The sequence below is a fragment of the Micrasema longulum genome, unplaced genomic scaffold (assembly GCF_059751315.1).
Source record: "Micrasema longulum isolate JH-2025_06_02 unplaced genomic scaffold, ASM5975131v1 h1tg001558l, whole genome shotgun sequence".
Classification (NCBI taxonomy): domain Eukaryota; kingdom Metazoa; phylum Arthropoda; class Insecta; order Trichoptera; family Brachycentridae; genus Micrasema; species Micrasema longulum.
The window spans coordinates 71,613-86,555 of NW_028278741.1; the positions used below are offsets into that span (position 1 = coordinate 71,613).

Below are 14,943 nucleotides of genomic sequence, written 5' to 3' on the forward strand. Positions count from 1 at the left end.
GAGTATTGTAGATAGCTTCCTTTTTCTATGTGTCGTTTATTTACATTTACGGCATCCTGTCACTTATCAAACGCTACGAGTTGTGATTTTCATTTTCATGATAAATTGATTAATATTTAGAAGAGGAGGTTGAAAACCATAAAATAATTTAAAAAAATTGAGATGTAAGATGTAATCCGTTTTCACTTTCATCTGTCAGCGCCTGGAACTGGAGTGTGGAGTGGGTAAGGGGGGGGCTTAAGATAATATGCATAGACAACTCTCCTTATATTTCTATCTGCGGCCTGTGGCATTACCAACATTAAAATTAACGCATTACTCGTGAACTTCTGTGACAAAATTTATTACCAACTTACGAAACGATCGTTTTCAAAAGACCTTATTTTCGAAACGAAAATAATGAATGAAAATATTAATTATAAGGGTTTGTATAAACACTAGGAGAATCTTTAAAAAATCTTTTATTTGTAGAGTAGGTTAAATCCGATATTCCTCCGAGTGATAATACCCAATTTCCCAAAAAGTTGGTTTTTTTAGTGAAGTCGTTTTCGTCCTAAAGGTGCGATTTGTTCAGTTTGTTCCACAGGGATTCAAAATGTTTTGTTTACAGGTAATTTAAATAATTTAAAATACATACATTTTTTAGGAAATTATCTAGTGCTGCGTGGAAAAGATAATAATACCTTATCGTTGTAACTTTTAGCTTATTTAAAAATAAGAATAAAAAAACGTCAATAGATCCAATTGTAAACATTTGGATATTAGTAAACACCTCAGAGTAATAATGCGTAACCTATAGAGAAGCCCTATCACTATGTTTCATAGATCGCAAGCGATGTTGGTAAGCAATTTTGTTTTGTTTGACAACAAACACACAACGGTTCTGTCGGATGCTTTTGTCGCTGTGCTTGGCTTTGTTTGTAAATAACTTGGATATTTACTTTATAATAAATAAAAATCGACTATGGTGAAATGTAGTATGTTTGGTTGCAGCAGTAGGAGCGTCAAACCTGTTAAAGGAGGCAGTCTTCACAGGTAATTGATTTAGAATATTTTCCCATGATTTACATTGATTTTTGGCATTTATTGTCCCGACACGTGTATTATGTTGCTTAAAAACTTTCCTTCTATCAACATATTTACTTCAGATATAATTTTTTATCAATTTAGGGGATGAATTTGTGAATTAAAGTATGTTTACTGTTGATAATGACAGTTGATTAAGGGCAATATGTCGGGGCCGCACTAGGCATTCATATAAAGTTTGAGTCTTTATCAAGTAGAGGTTGATTCAAATTTTACTCGAAATTAGCAACGTTAAACTTAAAATCGCATCTAAAATGATGTGTTTAAATTTCAGGCCGCTACGACTCGCCGTTTCCGGAGATGTGACGGACAAACAAACAAACTCAACACGGGACTTTGGTTCCACGGAGTTGGGATTTATGTTTCAATATATGTAACATAAGTATATTGTGAATAAAATGAATAAATAAATAAAAAAATAATCACACACATGTATTTTCAGTTTAATAAAATAAATATAGGCAAATTAAAGAAAATTAAATTGGAATAACCCTGCAATAATAAATACCCAGGTACATATTTAAAAGTATTTACAATGCAAATTAATATCCATTTGGCAATTCTCAACCTGAGCACGGCCTATTGTTTTGCTGCAAACTGTAACTAACTTAATACCCAATAGTCAGAGACTGGTTTTTCTACGTTTGGGCTCCTCTACAGCTTGGTGCATTATTACTCTGAGGTAAACACAATAATAAAACTACATAACAAAAAAATATAATATTCTATGGTATTTAATACAAAATAAGTACAGAACATAGAATTAAATAAAACAGTAAAAAAATCCGTTGAAATTCATCACAATAAAAAAGGAAAACATATTTAAGAATGATATCGAGGTAATACTGACATAATGCATTAAGTCAACAGTCTTTATATATTTCAAATACATTTTGCAAGATGTCGATTAAAAATTTTATGCTTTGTCTTCAAAGCTTAAAAAAACATTCAAATTAAAGGAAAACTGCGGGAGAAATAATGCGTTGAAATGTAGAATTAAGAATAGTCTAGAAGCCGCATACGCGCATAAAACTGAAGACGACTAAACTACTCATAAATGAGTGGTTTTTCAACTCCCGATTTGTATTCAACTACGCCGTGTTGTGTCGTTTCAAAGTGTAGAAATACTGCTGGGATCAAAAAGAAACAGGATGGGATCACATTTCATGTGTAAGTAGCAAATGCGTTACTTAAAAAAATAATTATTTTTCCATCTGACAGATTGTCAAAGAAAACAAAATGGACATTTTGTTAGTTAAATTTTTTACGCTACTTTGCTCATCTGATGAGAGAACTAACGAAAATTGGACCTCTCGTATTAAACAACGCCGTGGTGGACATTTGACCGACATTATCTTAAAAAAATAATGGCATCAAATATTATTTTTCATGACATAAAAATATACGCTTTATGTAAAATTAAATTAGTTTTTTTTTAAGTTCAAAGCTCATTAATTCAATTACTCTTATTAAATGATCCTTTATTTTTCTACTCTGTTGTGTCAATCAATGTTTCCGCGTGTACAATAAAATTATCTTACATCTGTGTTATGATTATATTTTCACGATCTGGCAACATTACGCGGCGACTTCATGCACGCGCCCGGCGAAAGTGGGAGGTTTTTGGACACAGTCCGATGTATTCAAATATGATTCTACGCTCCTTCTGGACTATTCTTAATTCTATGCGTTGAAAGAATAAAAAGGCTTTAATGCGATTATCTCGGAACTTGTTTTAATGACTTAATGCATTCTGTCAGTAAAGCCTCGATATATGGACGGTGTTATGCCAAAATGTGTCCAGTCACAGAATCATAATCCATACCAGTCTCTTTGTCCTCACTTCACCAGTCTGTGGTGTAATTGATATATTTTTTCGTAAATACTACGGTAATGGTAAAGGTGACAGTTTATTTTACTATTTGCATGTTGGTGTAGTGAGTGTCCTGATGAAGAGACGGGTACGTCTCGAAACCGGTAGACATAAAAAGTCGGTAAGTGGTTATTAACTAATATTCACTAACATTAGAGATATTCTTACTTTGAAAAAATAGCTTGATGATTAACAAATTACATCAGAGATGGAGAACATATTAGAGAAGGAAATATGGAAGTCTAGGCATTTACAAGGCTTATGACCTGTCATTGGCTGGTTAAGTGGCCACTTTACACACACACACCGTCTAACATTCACCATTTTGCCTGGTTGAGCCGATAATTTGTTTCGATGTATTTTAGCCAGAAGAATCGCATGTAAGTAGGTACTGGCTAATTTTGGTTTTGTGAGGTTGCCACGCCTGACGGGACATTGTTGATGTGGCAACACTTCTTGTTCCCCCGCTCTCTCTTCGCTTTTTCAGCGAGTTATGTTCACATGCTTTTCGAATTGTTGAAAAGTATTTTTCGCTATTTCGACGTTAAAGTTAATATAACTTAACGCTTAAACTGGCACAACGCCGCAAACATTTTATCATCCATCGTCATTCATAATCATCCGCCGCGCCGCCTCCAGACTCCAGCCAATTGTTTGCCTGCAGTTTTCCTGACCATCGGTTTCCCTGATGGCGTGAGCTGATCGCCGACAAGGAAGAATACTCAACACCAGGTTAGTCCGTGTTATTAAATATTGAATTTCTCTGGTTCGAGTACATCTTAATAGATTGTTGGCTGCATAATCCACTGGCTCACATTGTCAGTTTTAGAGAAAATAATTTAATTGTCCGCTATCACAAATTTATTTAAATTGCAAAAGGTGAATTCTATTTACACGGATTCACCACAGCCAATGTTAAAACATCCACATTCCCTCGACTCTTCCATCTGTTGACTTTTGCGAAGTAAAAGAGTTGAAAGCTTTATCACGTGGGTGAGATTCATCCAGCTGAACCGATAACTATTGCCTGTCATACCTAAATGCAGCCAGCAAATCTCCGAGTTCGGCTTCGAAGACTAGGAGGGCTGACCCTAAATAAATGGGACATACAGCCAGGAGGAAGCAGAATATACGAGGACGTCCAATGGACATTTTTAAGGACATATTTATACATTATTATTAAGGAAAAGACACAATGGTATATAGTAGACTTTGTGGGAGTGGAAGCGGGAGAGAGGTGTCTATAATTGAATTTGATTTAGTGATCGTTTGAAAGAAGACAACTTGTTATCAAATAAATCAAGACTGGTATGTTTGTTGGCAGACCTGAGAATTCTGGGCATAGGGGAATGAAAACCATAGTTAATTTTATGTTTATCGGTATGAAAGAGTAAGTTTTGTCTGAGGTTTCTAGTTGGGATATTTAATTTTATTGAGCTCAGTAGTTCAGGCGCATCAAAGAGTGAGATGAGAATTTTAAATAGGACTAGAAGGTCAGATGTATACAGGAGTAGGCGCTCGAAGTGTTACCAACTTCACACTGCTGTAGCCACCAAATGGCTAATGACAGTGCGCTCACAATTATAGTACCGAGATTAGAGCACGGCTATCAGCAGCAAACAGATGTTATTATGGCTTGTTGTTGTAAACACCGGGATCCAAATTGCTCACTAGAAAAACTAAGACCATTATTAACAAAACTCTCCTCAGCCCGGTCATTGTATATGGTGCCGAATGCTGGGTTATGACCAAAAGGACAACACATTGGTAAGCTATTGATTGTATAGTGATTCACCTCCAATTTATGATAATAAATTATTTCAATCGATACGTAAGTATATAAAAGAAGGAATACTAAAAAACTTACACCCCTCAGTATTTAATATATTAACCTCAGAGTAATAATGCGTCAACCTATAGAGAAGCCCTATCACTATGATTCACAGAACGCAAGCGATGTTGGTCGGCAACAAGTTGACGGCCATTTTGTTTTGTTTGACAACAAATACATAGCGGTTTTATCGTATGCTTTTGTCGCTGTGCTTGGCTTTGTTTGTAAATAACTTGGATATTTACTTTATAATAAATAAAAATCAACTATGGTGAATTGCAGTATGTTTGGTTGCAGCAGTAGGAGCCTCAAAGCTGTTAAAGGAGTCAGTTTTCACAGGTGATTGATTTAGAATATTTTCCCATGGTTAACATTGAGTTTTGGCATTCATTGTCCCGACACGTGTATTATGTTGCTTAAAAACATTCCTTATATCAACATATTTGCTTCAGATACTATTATTTCTCAATTTAGAGGATAAATTTGTGAATCAAAGTATGTTTGCTGTTGATAATGACAGTTGATTACGGGCAATATGTCGGGGCCGCACTAGGCATCCATATAAAGTTTGAGTCTTTATCGAGGAGAGGTCGATTCAAATTTGACTCGAAAATAGCAACGTTTACCTTGAAATCACATCTAAAATGACATGTACAAATTTCAGGCCGCTACGACTCGCCATTTCGGAGATGTGACGGACAAACAAACAAACTCAACACAGGACTTTGGTTCCACGGAGTTGGGATTTACGTCTCAATAAATGTGACATTAGTATATTGTGAATAAAATGAATAAAAAAATACACACACACATGTATTTTCAGTTTCATAAAATAAGTATAGGCGAATTATAGAAAAATAAATTGGAATAACGGCGGCCTCTGTGGTGTAGTGGTCAAGACGCTTGACTCACGCTCGGAAGGTTCCGGGTTCGATTCCCGGTGAGAACACAAAAAAATTAAAAAATGTGATTTTTCTCAAGTCTGGGTGTTCTGTGATATGATTCACCACTGTAATTGGGCCTCCTGGTCTGTTGTGGTGCAAAAAAAAAATAAAAAGGAAAAAAAAAAAAAAATAACATCAATAACATCAACATCAACATCAATAACCCTGCAATAATAAATACACAGGTACATATTTAAAAGTATTTACAATGCAAATTGATATCCATTTAGCAATTCTCAACCTGAGTACGGTCCATTGTTTTGCTGCGAACTGTAACTAACTTAATACCCAATAGTCATAGAATGGTTTTCCTACGTTTGGGCTCCTCTATAGCTTGGTGCATTATTACTCTTAGATATTAACAGAGATATACGTGTACTGGCTACACATCACCGGGAAGGGAGAGTTATCCTTTGAGACACAAATGAGCAATAAATATTTGATACTTTTTAGTAAACAAAAGTATGCAGTAAAAATTTGTGACAAAATATATTTGAGACGATACGATTACTAACTTTTCGGATATCAATAAAACGTAAAACCGTCCATCCAATAAAATTATAAACAATAATATAATCAAAAAACATATTTAACCATTGTATCATAAACCATGCAAAACTTAATATTACATATTATCCCTAAAGCATCTCTTATACTGCCGTCATGAGAAAGAAGGATGTTTCTACATAAAACAAAAAATAGAGCTAATAAATATTTTGTAACTCGGAGATTGAAAAATTAGCTGTGCGAAAAATACTACAAAAATTTAGTATATTATTATGCGACAGTATGTATTATGGTTTGCCCTAACGGAATATATAAATTATTTTTTTTATTGTGTATGCAGACAATTGGTAGAATTCCATATTTAATTCGGTAATGTATCCATAATAAAACAAGTTTATTGGATTGTAATTCTACTTTATTTTTTATAAAATATACAAAGAGTATATTGTGACGCGTTTCGTCTTGTTAGGACATTTTCAAACAAACCCACCAACTACTTTCAAACATTACTAACTTTCAAACATTTCAAACAAACTAACTTTCAAACATTTTCAAACAAACGTTTGTTTGAAAATGTCCTAACAAGACGAAACGCGTCACAATATACCCTTTGTATATTTTATAAAAAATAAAGTAGAATTACAATCCAATAAACTTGTTTTATTTTGGATACATTACCAAATTATATGTGTTAATTTTAATCAATTTTACGTCATATATTTAAAAATTAACATTTTTATCTTCTTTTTAGTAAAAAAAAATACAAGAAAATATGTTATACTGCAATGAAAAGACTTTTCTAGCTAGAAACGCCCATTTTATTTGGTAATAAAGTAAACATCTTACTTTTTTTGTGTTAATATGCCAATTATTGATTCTACTCAACAAAATAAAACAGACGTTACTGGCCATTTACTGTTTTTCAAACTAGTAACGCCGACCTAATAATCAATTAACTTCGAAATTACCAGCAGATCTTAAATTTAATTGAAAACGAGTAGGTACATTTATTTCAGATGTTTTCAAAAACGGAATAGAAGAAAATATAAGTATTTTAATCAGTCTTTAATAATTATATAAGTCAGAACAGTTTTTTATATTTAGTAATCTTCGAGACTTTTTGCAGTTTAGTCTCATTTATTTGTGAAAATAATAGGGTTGTGGTTATTTTAGGACGATAATTCAAGTACCAGTAGACGCGTATTTTTTTCCTGATTCCGAATATGTACAAAATGTTAGATGCGTCTTTCTTTCTTATGACGGCAGTATACTGGAGACCGCGATCGGGTTAGGTGGTTGCAAAGTGTCAAAAAGTAACGGCACATTGAAAACGTAGACCAGATTCAATTCCTAGCAATGGTTTTATTTTCTACGTACCAATCGACGCTTTCTTTAATAGCCGACGAAAAATCGTAGAATTTAAAATTGGGCAAAAACGACCTGAGTTTTTTGTTAGACGCCGTCTTTTTGAACTGCCCGTCGGCTTGAGTCGTGTCGAATTCCAGCTTGCCGTCGTAGCCGACGGCTTCTTTGACGACCTCCGCCGCCTCTGCGATGGACACTTCGTCTTCCTCGTCCACGGATAGGATTATGGGCGCCACGCTGTTGTAGTCCCTGAGCACCCAGAGGAACAGCTTGGCGAGGTCCGCCGAGTATATGAATTGGCGAAGTGGTTTCCCCGTTCCCATCACAACTAGTTTATCAGCACCTGGAAAAAAGGTTAGCTGAATTTCTCCAAACAAATGGCAAAACACACCGTCACACCGTTCCGCAACTTCAATCTGTCTTTGCGTACAGACCTATCTCTACATTCTTCACGCACACGCGATGATTATTCCGATTTCAAGTATTTGTTGAATTTGGTCACTCCACGTCTTTCTCGGACTTCCTCGTTTTCTGCATCCATCAACATTTGCATCATAAATCCTTTTGGCTGTTCCTATACTGATTTATTATTTCTGGAAAACATTCTTTACCTTGACCTTTGACGTTGACTTTTTCTTTTATTTCTTTCTTATTTTATTTTATTTACAATTTTTAGATCTTAATATTAATAGGTACTTTTAATTTTTTTTTCTTTCTGTAGATATGAATTAAAATTTTCGATTTACTTTTTTTATTTTTTATCTCGTCTTGATTACATTTATGAGCACACACTATTTATATACAGGGTGTTCTTTAAACCCTGTCACATCTGAAACCACGATGATCAGTATGGGCAAGAAGACATATTGGCATATTTAAAAAAATATTTAGAACGAAGAAAATATTTAAAAAAAAAATATTAAAAAAAAAACAAATGGTTGCTTACTCTGCAGGGGAGAAGCGAGGGGGGCGCGGCCGCGCCGTTGACAGTGTATCAGGCTCCCTCCTCCTCGTTTCTCCACTGCAGGAGTAAGCAACCATTTGTTTTTTATTTATCTTTTATTTTTTAAGATTTTAGTCGTTCTAAAAAAATATTTTAATGTGCCAATATGTTTTCTTGCTTGTACTGATCATTGTGGTTTCGGATGTGACAGGGTTTAAAGAACACCCTGTATGTACATACATTTTTTACTATGTTTAAAATATATTCAAGTGGGTGACTATTTTTTAATTTTGATTGTAATATTTTTCTCTATTTGCTTACTTTAAAAAAAATATTTTTTAAACCATTTTTTCTTTTCTATCTTCTCAATAATATTTTTCAAAGCATCAAAAACAAAAGAATATATGTTTATTATTTTTTATGTATACAGTATTATGTCTGTGCTCTTTTTATTTGCGAAACGTTCGTAAAAACAACCATAACATAGAAATGAGCAAATTACGATCAACTAAATGAAGTAATCAAAGCAATATTCCATAGATTCTTGTCAGTTTTGTTATTGGCTGGAGAAATACAACTTACCGCGGTCAGTGACAGTAAGAACGCCAACCGTTTCATGACGTCACTACTGACAAGTGACACACTGATTACAGTCATTTGGCGCGTTATTTGATAAATGTCACTTTAAAAAATCATATCTTTGTAAATAACGCACAAAAAAATAAAAAATTTGCTTAGTTAAATAGTACGCTAATATAAAATAAATAAATTAGAAAACAGTGGAATTTCTCATTACAAAACCTTTTCAAACCTCTGAAATTTTTTTGGAAGCCTCCAGATCTCATATCTGCAGACAGACCTATAAGATGGCCACAGATAGTAGCGAAAAGTTCCATTCGGCATTAATTGAGAAAGGGAATAAGAGATATTAAAAAATTAAGATAAGGAATGAACTTACCATTTTCTTTTGCATCTACCATTTTTCTAATCAAAGCCGGTATAACATGGCTGCTCCGTAAGTTGAAATTATCATAAGGCCCGAACACATTGCAGGGAATAACCGAAGTAAACATGGATCCATGTTTCTCGTTATAAGCTCTGCAAAAAAAATAATTGAACAATTATGTATATTACTTATTTTTCTACGTAGTCACCTTCCCGTTCTACGCAGGGCGTAAGTCGCGGCACAAGCTTCTTGATGCCCTCCTCATAGAACTCTCCCGCCATCTCCTTCGTCCACTTCGACACCCCTTGTTTCACCTCCTCATCAGTTAGATTTTTTTTCCACCCATGTGAGTTTTCAGGAAGGTGTAAAGATGAAAATCTGAAGTCAGGGGAGTATGCAGGGTGGTTTAAAATGTCCCAACCGAACGAGTTCAAACGCGCCTTGGTGGCTTTAGCCGTGTGTGGCCGGGCGTTGTCGTGCAACAAACACACTCCCTTTGTCAACATTCCCCTCCGTTTGTTTTGAATTGCTCTTTTGAGCTTTTGCAGGATCTCACAGTATCGTGCTGCAGTAATAGTCATCGTAGGCAAATGCGCTGACCATTACACTACAAGGCCGACTATTATTGAAAAGTAGCATTAAAATATTTTAGTTTATCGATTTAAGTCTCTTGTAATAAATATTATAACTGTCCATTATTTATTACAGGAGCAAAAATTCATTAACATTTTCTTGTATACCCACGAACAGGCTATGTCTTTGTAGGATTTTTGTTTACTATTTTTTTATTAATATGTAATTATGCTTTACTTTTTTAATACTCTGTTTTATTATTATGTTTATTGTAAAAAAAATAAAAAAATAAAATAAAAAAAACTGAGTCGTGTTTCAGCTCTCTTGAATATTACAATATTTGAGTTTGTCCAAATGTTCATAGACAAAAGTTGGCGGGTTAAAGTGGCCACTTAAACCAACCAATGACAGGTCATAAGCCCTGTAAATGACTTGACTTCCATATTCCCTTATTTAAGGTATTCTCCATCCCTGTTGTAATTTGTTACTCTTGAATATTTTTGAAAATTACAGAGTGTCCCTTCTGCTATCTGCCTACTGATATTTTCACACTTTAATCGCTATGCAAAAATTTAATGCTAATGTTTTCAATCTTCAATCAGTAAAATAATATATTGTGTTGGTCTGTTCACTCTTTTAGTTAATTATCTTTTACACTAATTGATTTTGTGAAGTATGTCAGTCATTAAAAGATATTTTTTACATTCTAAAGTAATAATATTCCACGGAATACTGTCCAGTAAGCAAAAATATATTTTTGTTATTTTTAGTAGCATAAAAAATATTTGTATATTTGTAATTTTGAATTCCCGCAACCGTCATTCCATTGGCCGCCCCTAATACGTCACGATTCATGTTTATTTGTTCCTGACCATTCAAATTTGTTAAGAACATTTTCACGAATCTTGACATCACAACTATCAAGGCCAAACATGTCGCATTTTTCTAGTGACGTATTTTTTTATAATCTATATCTGAAAACATTTCTTCCCAATAGCTATATTGATTTTGAAAATACAATTAACTATACTTAATCCAATTCATATATTTTTATCGGTATTTGTAGTATGTGGTATTTCCTTTTGTAAAGCTAATAATAAGCAAACTGCTCTCGTTAATAAAACTAAAATAAAATAAATCTTCTTTAAATACACGCTATTTTTATGTTTGCGAGAAGACACCAATAATTTGTGTTATAAAAATACCTTGATTTTCAATTTTAATTTATTTTTGGATATAAATTACTACTTTCAGTGTTAGTAGATTGACGCCAAAATTTTCAAAAGCAGGCCGTTAGTAGTGGTTTAAACTTTAACCACCCATGATATAGACCTGTATCATGGGTGGTTAAAGTTTTAACCATTAATAGTGGTCTGTTCTCTAGAGGGTTGCTCCTTCTGCGACGTGGACCACCGGCTGTTTTTCCATCTTTCGGGAGTCCTGTGAGGCTGATTGTCTAGTGCAATATAAGGAGGTATGGTTGTGTTCATTCTCTGTACAAATCCCTTTGCTGTAGAGGCAAAACGGATATCCGGTAAGTATCCTGTATCCGGCATAATTTTACTACCCGGATACCGGATAGTAGCAAAATATCCGGCCGGATACCAGCTCAATATCCAACCGGATACCAGATAGTACATTAATATCAGACCGGATACCGACTAGTAGCACAATATCCGGCCGGATACCAGATAGTAGCACAATATCCGTCCGGATACCAGATAGTAGTTGAATATCTGGTCGGATACCAGATAGTAGCGCAATATCCGTCCGGATACCATCTAATAGCGCAATACCCGCTGGATACCAGATAGTAGCATAATATCCTGCCGGATACCAGATAGTAGCTATATCCGGCCGGATACCAGATCGTAGCTCAATATCCGGCGGATACCTAAAACTTATTGAACTGAGAAAAAAATCATGAAATCAACTGATGCATTCTTAAACGGTTTTAAAGGATTCATATAAAATTTTACGATTCTAAGGTTACAGACGCACTATTTTTGTAAGTTTCCATTGTTCACTATTTGTCACATATTTTGTTAAGAATAAAGTATAAAACAATGCTATTAAATAAATAGTCTTCTTTTTTCCACTGTTTGTTGAAACATGACTACACTACTACACACTAATGATTTATAAACATTAACTCATTGTTTTTTAACATATGACAACTTATTTTCAGATTTATTATAAGATTATAAGCTACGGTTGGGGAGGAACTATATTTCACGCCCAGCCCGTACGGTGGCTGAGCGCGAAGTTTTTTTACGAAGAAGAATATTTTACGTCCTCTCTTCCAGGAATCGTTTCCAGGATCTCAAGCACGGTAAAATACGCCAACCACTTCACTACGAGGTGGACTTTTCTCCACTCGATTTGCTGATTCAGAATTCTTATGAAGTGGCGAAGCTGAAATCTTCGTTGATGGAGGTGAGATTTATCCTGCATCATCTTAACACATTGTAGTCGGGCGCTTCGAACAATAGACTCTAGCCTATAGCGGGTGTTTTTCGCGATTAGCGCAAAAATATATCGCTTTCTTAAAATTGACACAATTTCTAAACCAAATAATATTTTCGATCGAAATTTTCAAAGAAATCATATTTGACATTTGATCATCAAAAATAAATAAATTTAGGTAAAAAGTGGTCAATAATTGGTTTTACTTTGCATAATCGGTCGGAACTATCTATGATTTCTTCATTGTTAGAAAAATGCCACGCTTTCCATATCTGCCGAAACCGGTCTCTGGACATCGTTTTAGCAAAATAAGGAGTTTCGGTTGTTGGTTCAGTAGACCAGTACTCGTCCCTTATATCCTTTCGAACTTGTCCCATCAAAATAATCAGCCCCAAAAACTTTTTCATTTCTTTCAAAGTAATATTTTTCCACTTTCCCGATTTTTTATATAATTTGTAATTATGTGAGTTTTGGTGGTAATATCTATTAGATTCGTTTATAAAATATTCAAACAAATCATCACCGATAAATAACTCTATCGCATCACTTACAGTTTGAGGACAATGGACATTTGAATTCAAACCGCGGCGGCCTAAAAACGATTCCAGAACTGGAGGATTATCAAACGATGACCACTCGTCCACATCCTCATCTGAGCTCGTCTCCGAATCAGAATCACTTTCAATAGTGCGACGGTGAAACGTTCTAGGTCTTGGTATTTGTTCATCATCACTCGGTTCTTTGTCTGACAACTCTTCAATGTCATCATTCCATGAACAATTAGATAAATTGTCGGCATACACTTCATCGTCACTATCATTGGCTTGTAAAGACATTTTTGTAGGGGTAACGTCCTATACAATGCTAATATATTCAAATAAGAAAATACCAAACAGTAAACAAAACAGTGCGAGCGGTATGAAAAATAGTCCAATACGTGAAATGACTCAAACTAAACTGGAGATTGAGATCGCATAAAACTCTAGATTTCTGGCGACGCCTTTACAAGTGGCACACTAGCCAATCCGGACAAGGCATCTCAAATAACGTCGACAGACTGTCGCCTAGCACCCCAGGTAGCAAATCACCCTTCAAGGCGTTTTATTTCACGCTGATAACAAACCCGTTTAATGCCGTTTCCCGCCAACAACCGACAGTCGACAAAAACGGCATTTGCCGTGTCCCGCGGTTGACCGACAGTCCGCGAAAAACGGCAAATGCCGTGTCCCGACGACAATGTGTTAAGTTATCAACCAATCTTCATAAGCTCCTAAGAGCTTTTTATTACTGTTAATATCGCTTTGATATTTTTTTAAACTACCTTTAGTTTCTGCTCTTCTGTCTTGTTCCCTTAATATTGCTTTTTCAAATTATAAAGACTTCTTGATATACTGTTTTTTTTATATTTCCATTAGTTGAGGCCCTCGGTATCAAAGATGGCCAAAAGCTAAAAATATTATCAAAAGTGGCCAACTGCATATTTAATACTCGATAAAAATAGAGTTTATGTTATGTTACATAATCTTCAGGTTAATTGTTCAAAGTGTTAATGGCACCAAATATTATCAAATTAAAAATAATTTTTGTAAATATTTAAATTAAAAAGTGCTACTACAGATTTTCGAAATTTTCTCAAAAATATTTATGAAATCGCTTGGCCATCTTTGATACTGAGAGCCTCAGTAACTCTGAGCATGTTTTTATATTTTTAAACTTCTTTTAATTACTTTTCGTGTTGTCTAGTTGTTGGCCTCGTGGTGTAATGGTCAGCGTGTTAGCCTGCCATGCAAGAGGTCTCGGGTTCGATTCCCGACATGGTTGATATGAAATATTCATTTAAAAGGATGTTTTCACACTAGAATATTTCATAGTGCCCGGACTGGTACCTGACTGATAAGACTGATCATCTCACCTTCATGTAACAATAATGATCAAGATACGCTGCGATTGGTGTACCAATGCAGTGCCCTATGCACCATTAGGTGCGGAAAGGGAACGACGATGACGAATTACTTTTAGAATTGCTTTTTAAATGAACTTTTTTTTCCTTTTTGAAAATGTTTTTTTGTGTATTTTTTGCGTTTTTCATTCGTATTTATTTAAAGTTTAACTTTTTAATTACGTTCAGTAATTTTTTTTTTCATTTTTAATATTTTTCCACTTATGGAAACACTAACTAGACACTTTTGACTTTTTTTTTAAACAACAATATTTTGAGTTTGTCCAAATTGTGTATTGTGGTGTGTAAAGTGGCCACTTAAACCAGCCATTGACAGGTCATAAGCCCTGTAGATGCCTAGACTTCTATATTTATTTATTTATTTGAATTTTTGGCTTACAAACTATAATTAATAATAAAAATAATGTGACCTCACTGGGGTTTCCCGTGCCGAGGACACTTAACAATTT

At 34.6% G+C, this 14,943-nt stretch overlaps 1 protein-coding gene across 3 annotated transcripts in view; it reads right to left on the bottom strand.

Annotated features, from left to right (window-relative positions):
- Positions 1-7,036: 7,036 nt before the first annotated feature.
- The window catches only part of Gmer (GDP-L-fucose synthase-like protein), a 47,812-nt gene continuing 39,905 nt past the window's right edge, over positions 7,037-14,943 (bottom strand). For all 3 annotated transcript variants that reach the window (XM_088236467.1, XM_088236464.1, XM_088236466.1), the window contains exons 6-7: positions 9,508-9,647; positions 7,037-7,949 (exon numbers count right to left, since the gene is read on the bottom strand). In XM_088236467.1, coding sequence (XP_088092593.1) covers positions 7,585-7,949; positions 9,508-9,647 — 505 coding nt within the window. In that variant the 3' untranslated portion in view covers positions 7,037-7,584. The remainder of the gene's footprint in view (positions 7,950-9,507; positions 9,648-14,943) is intronic.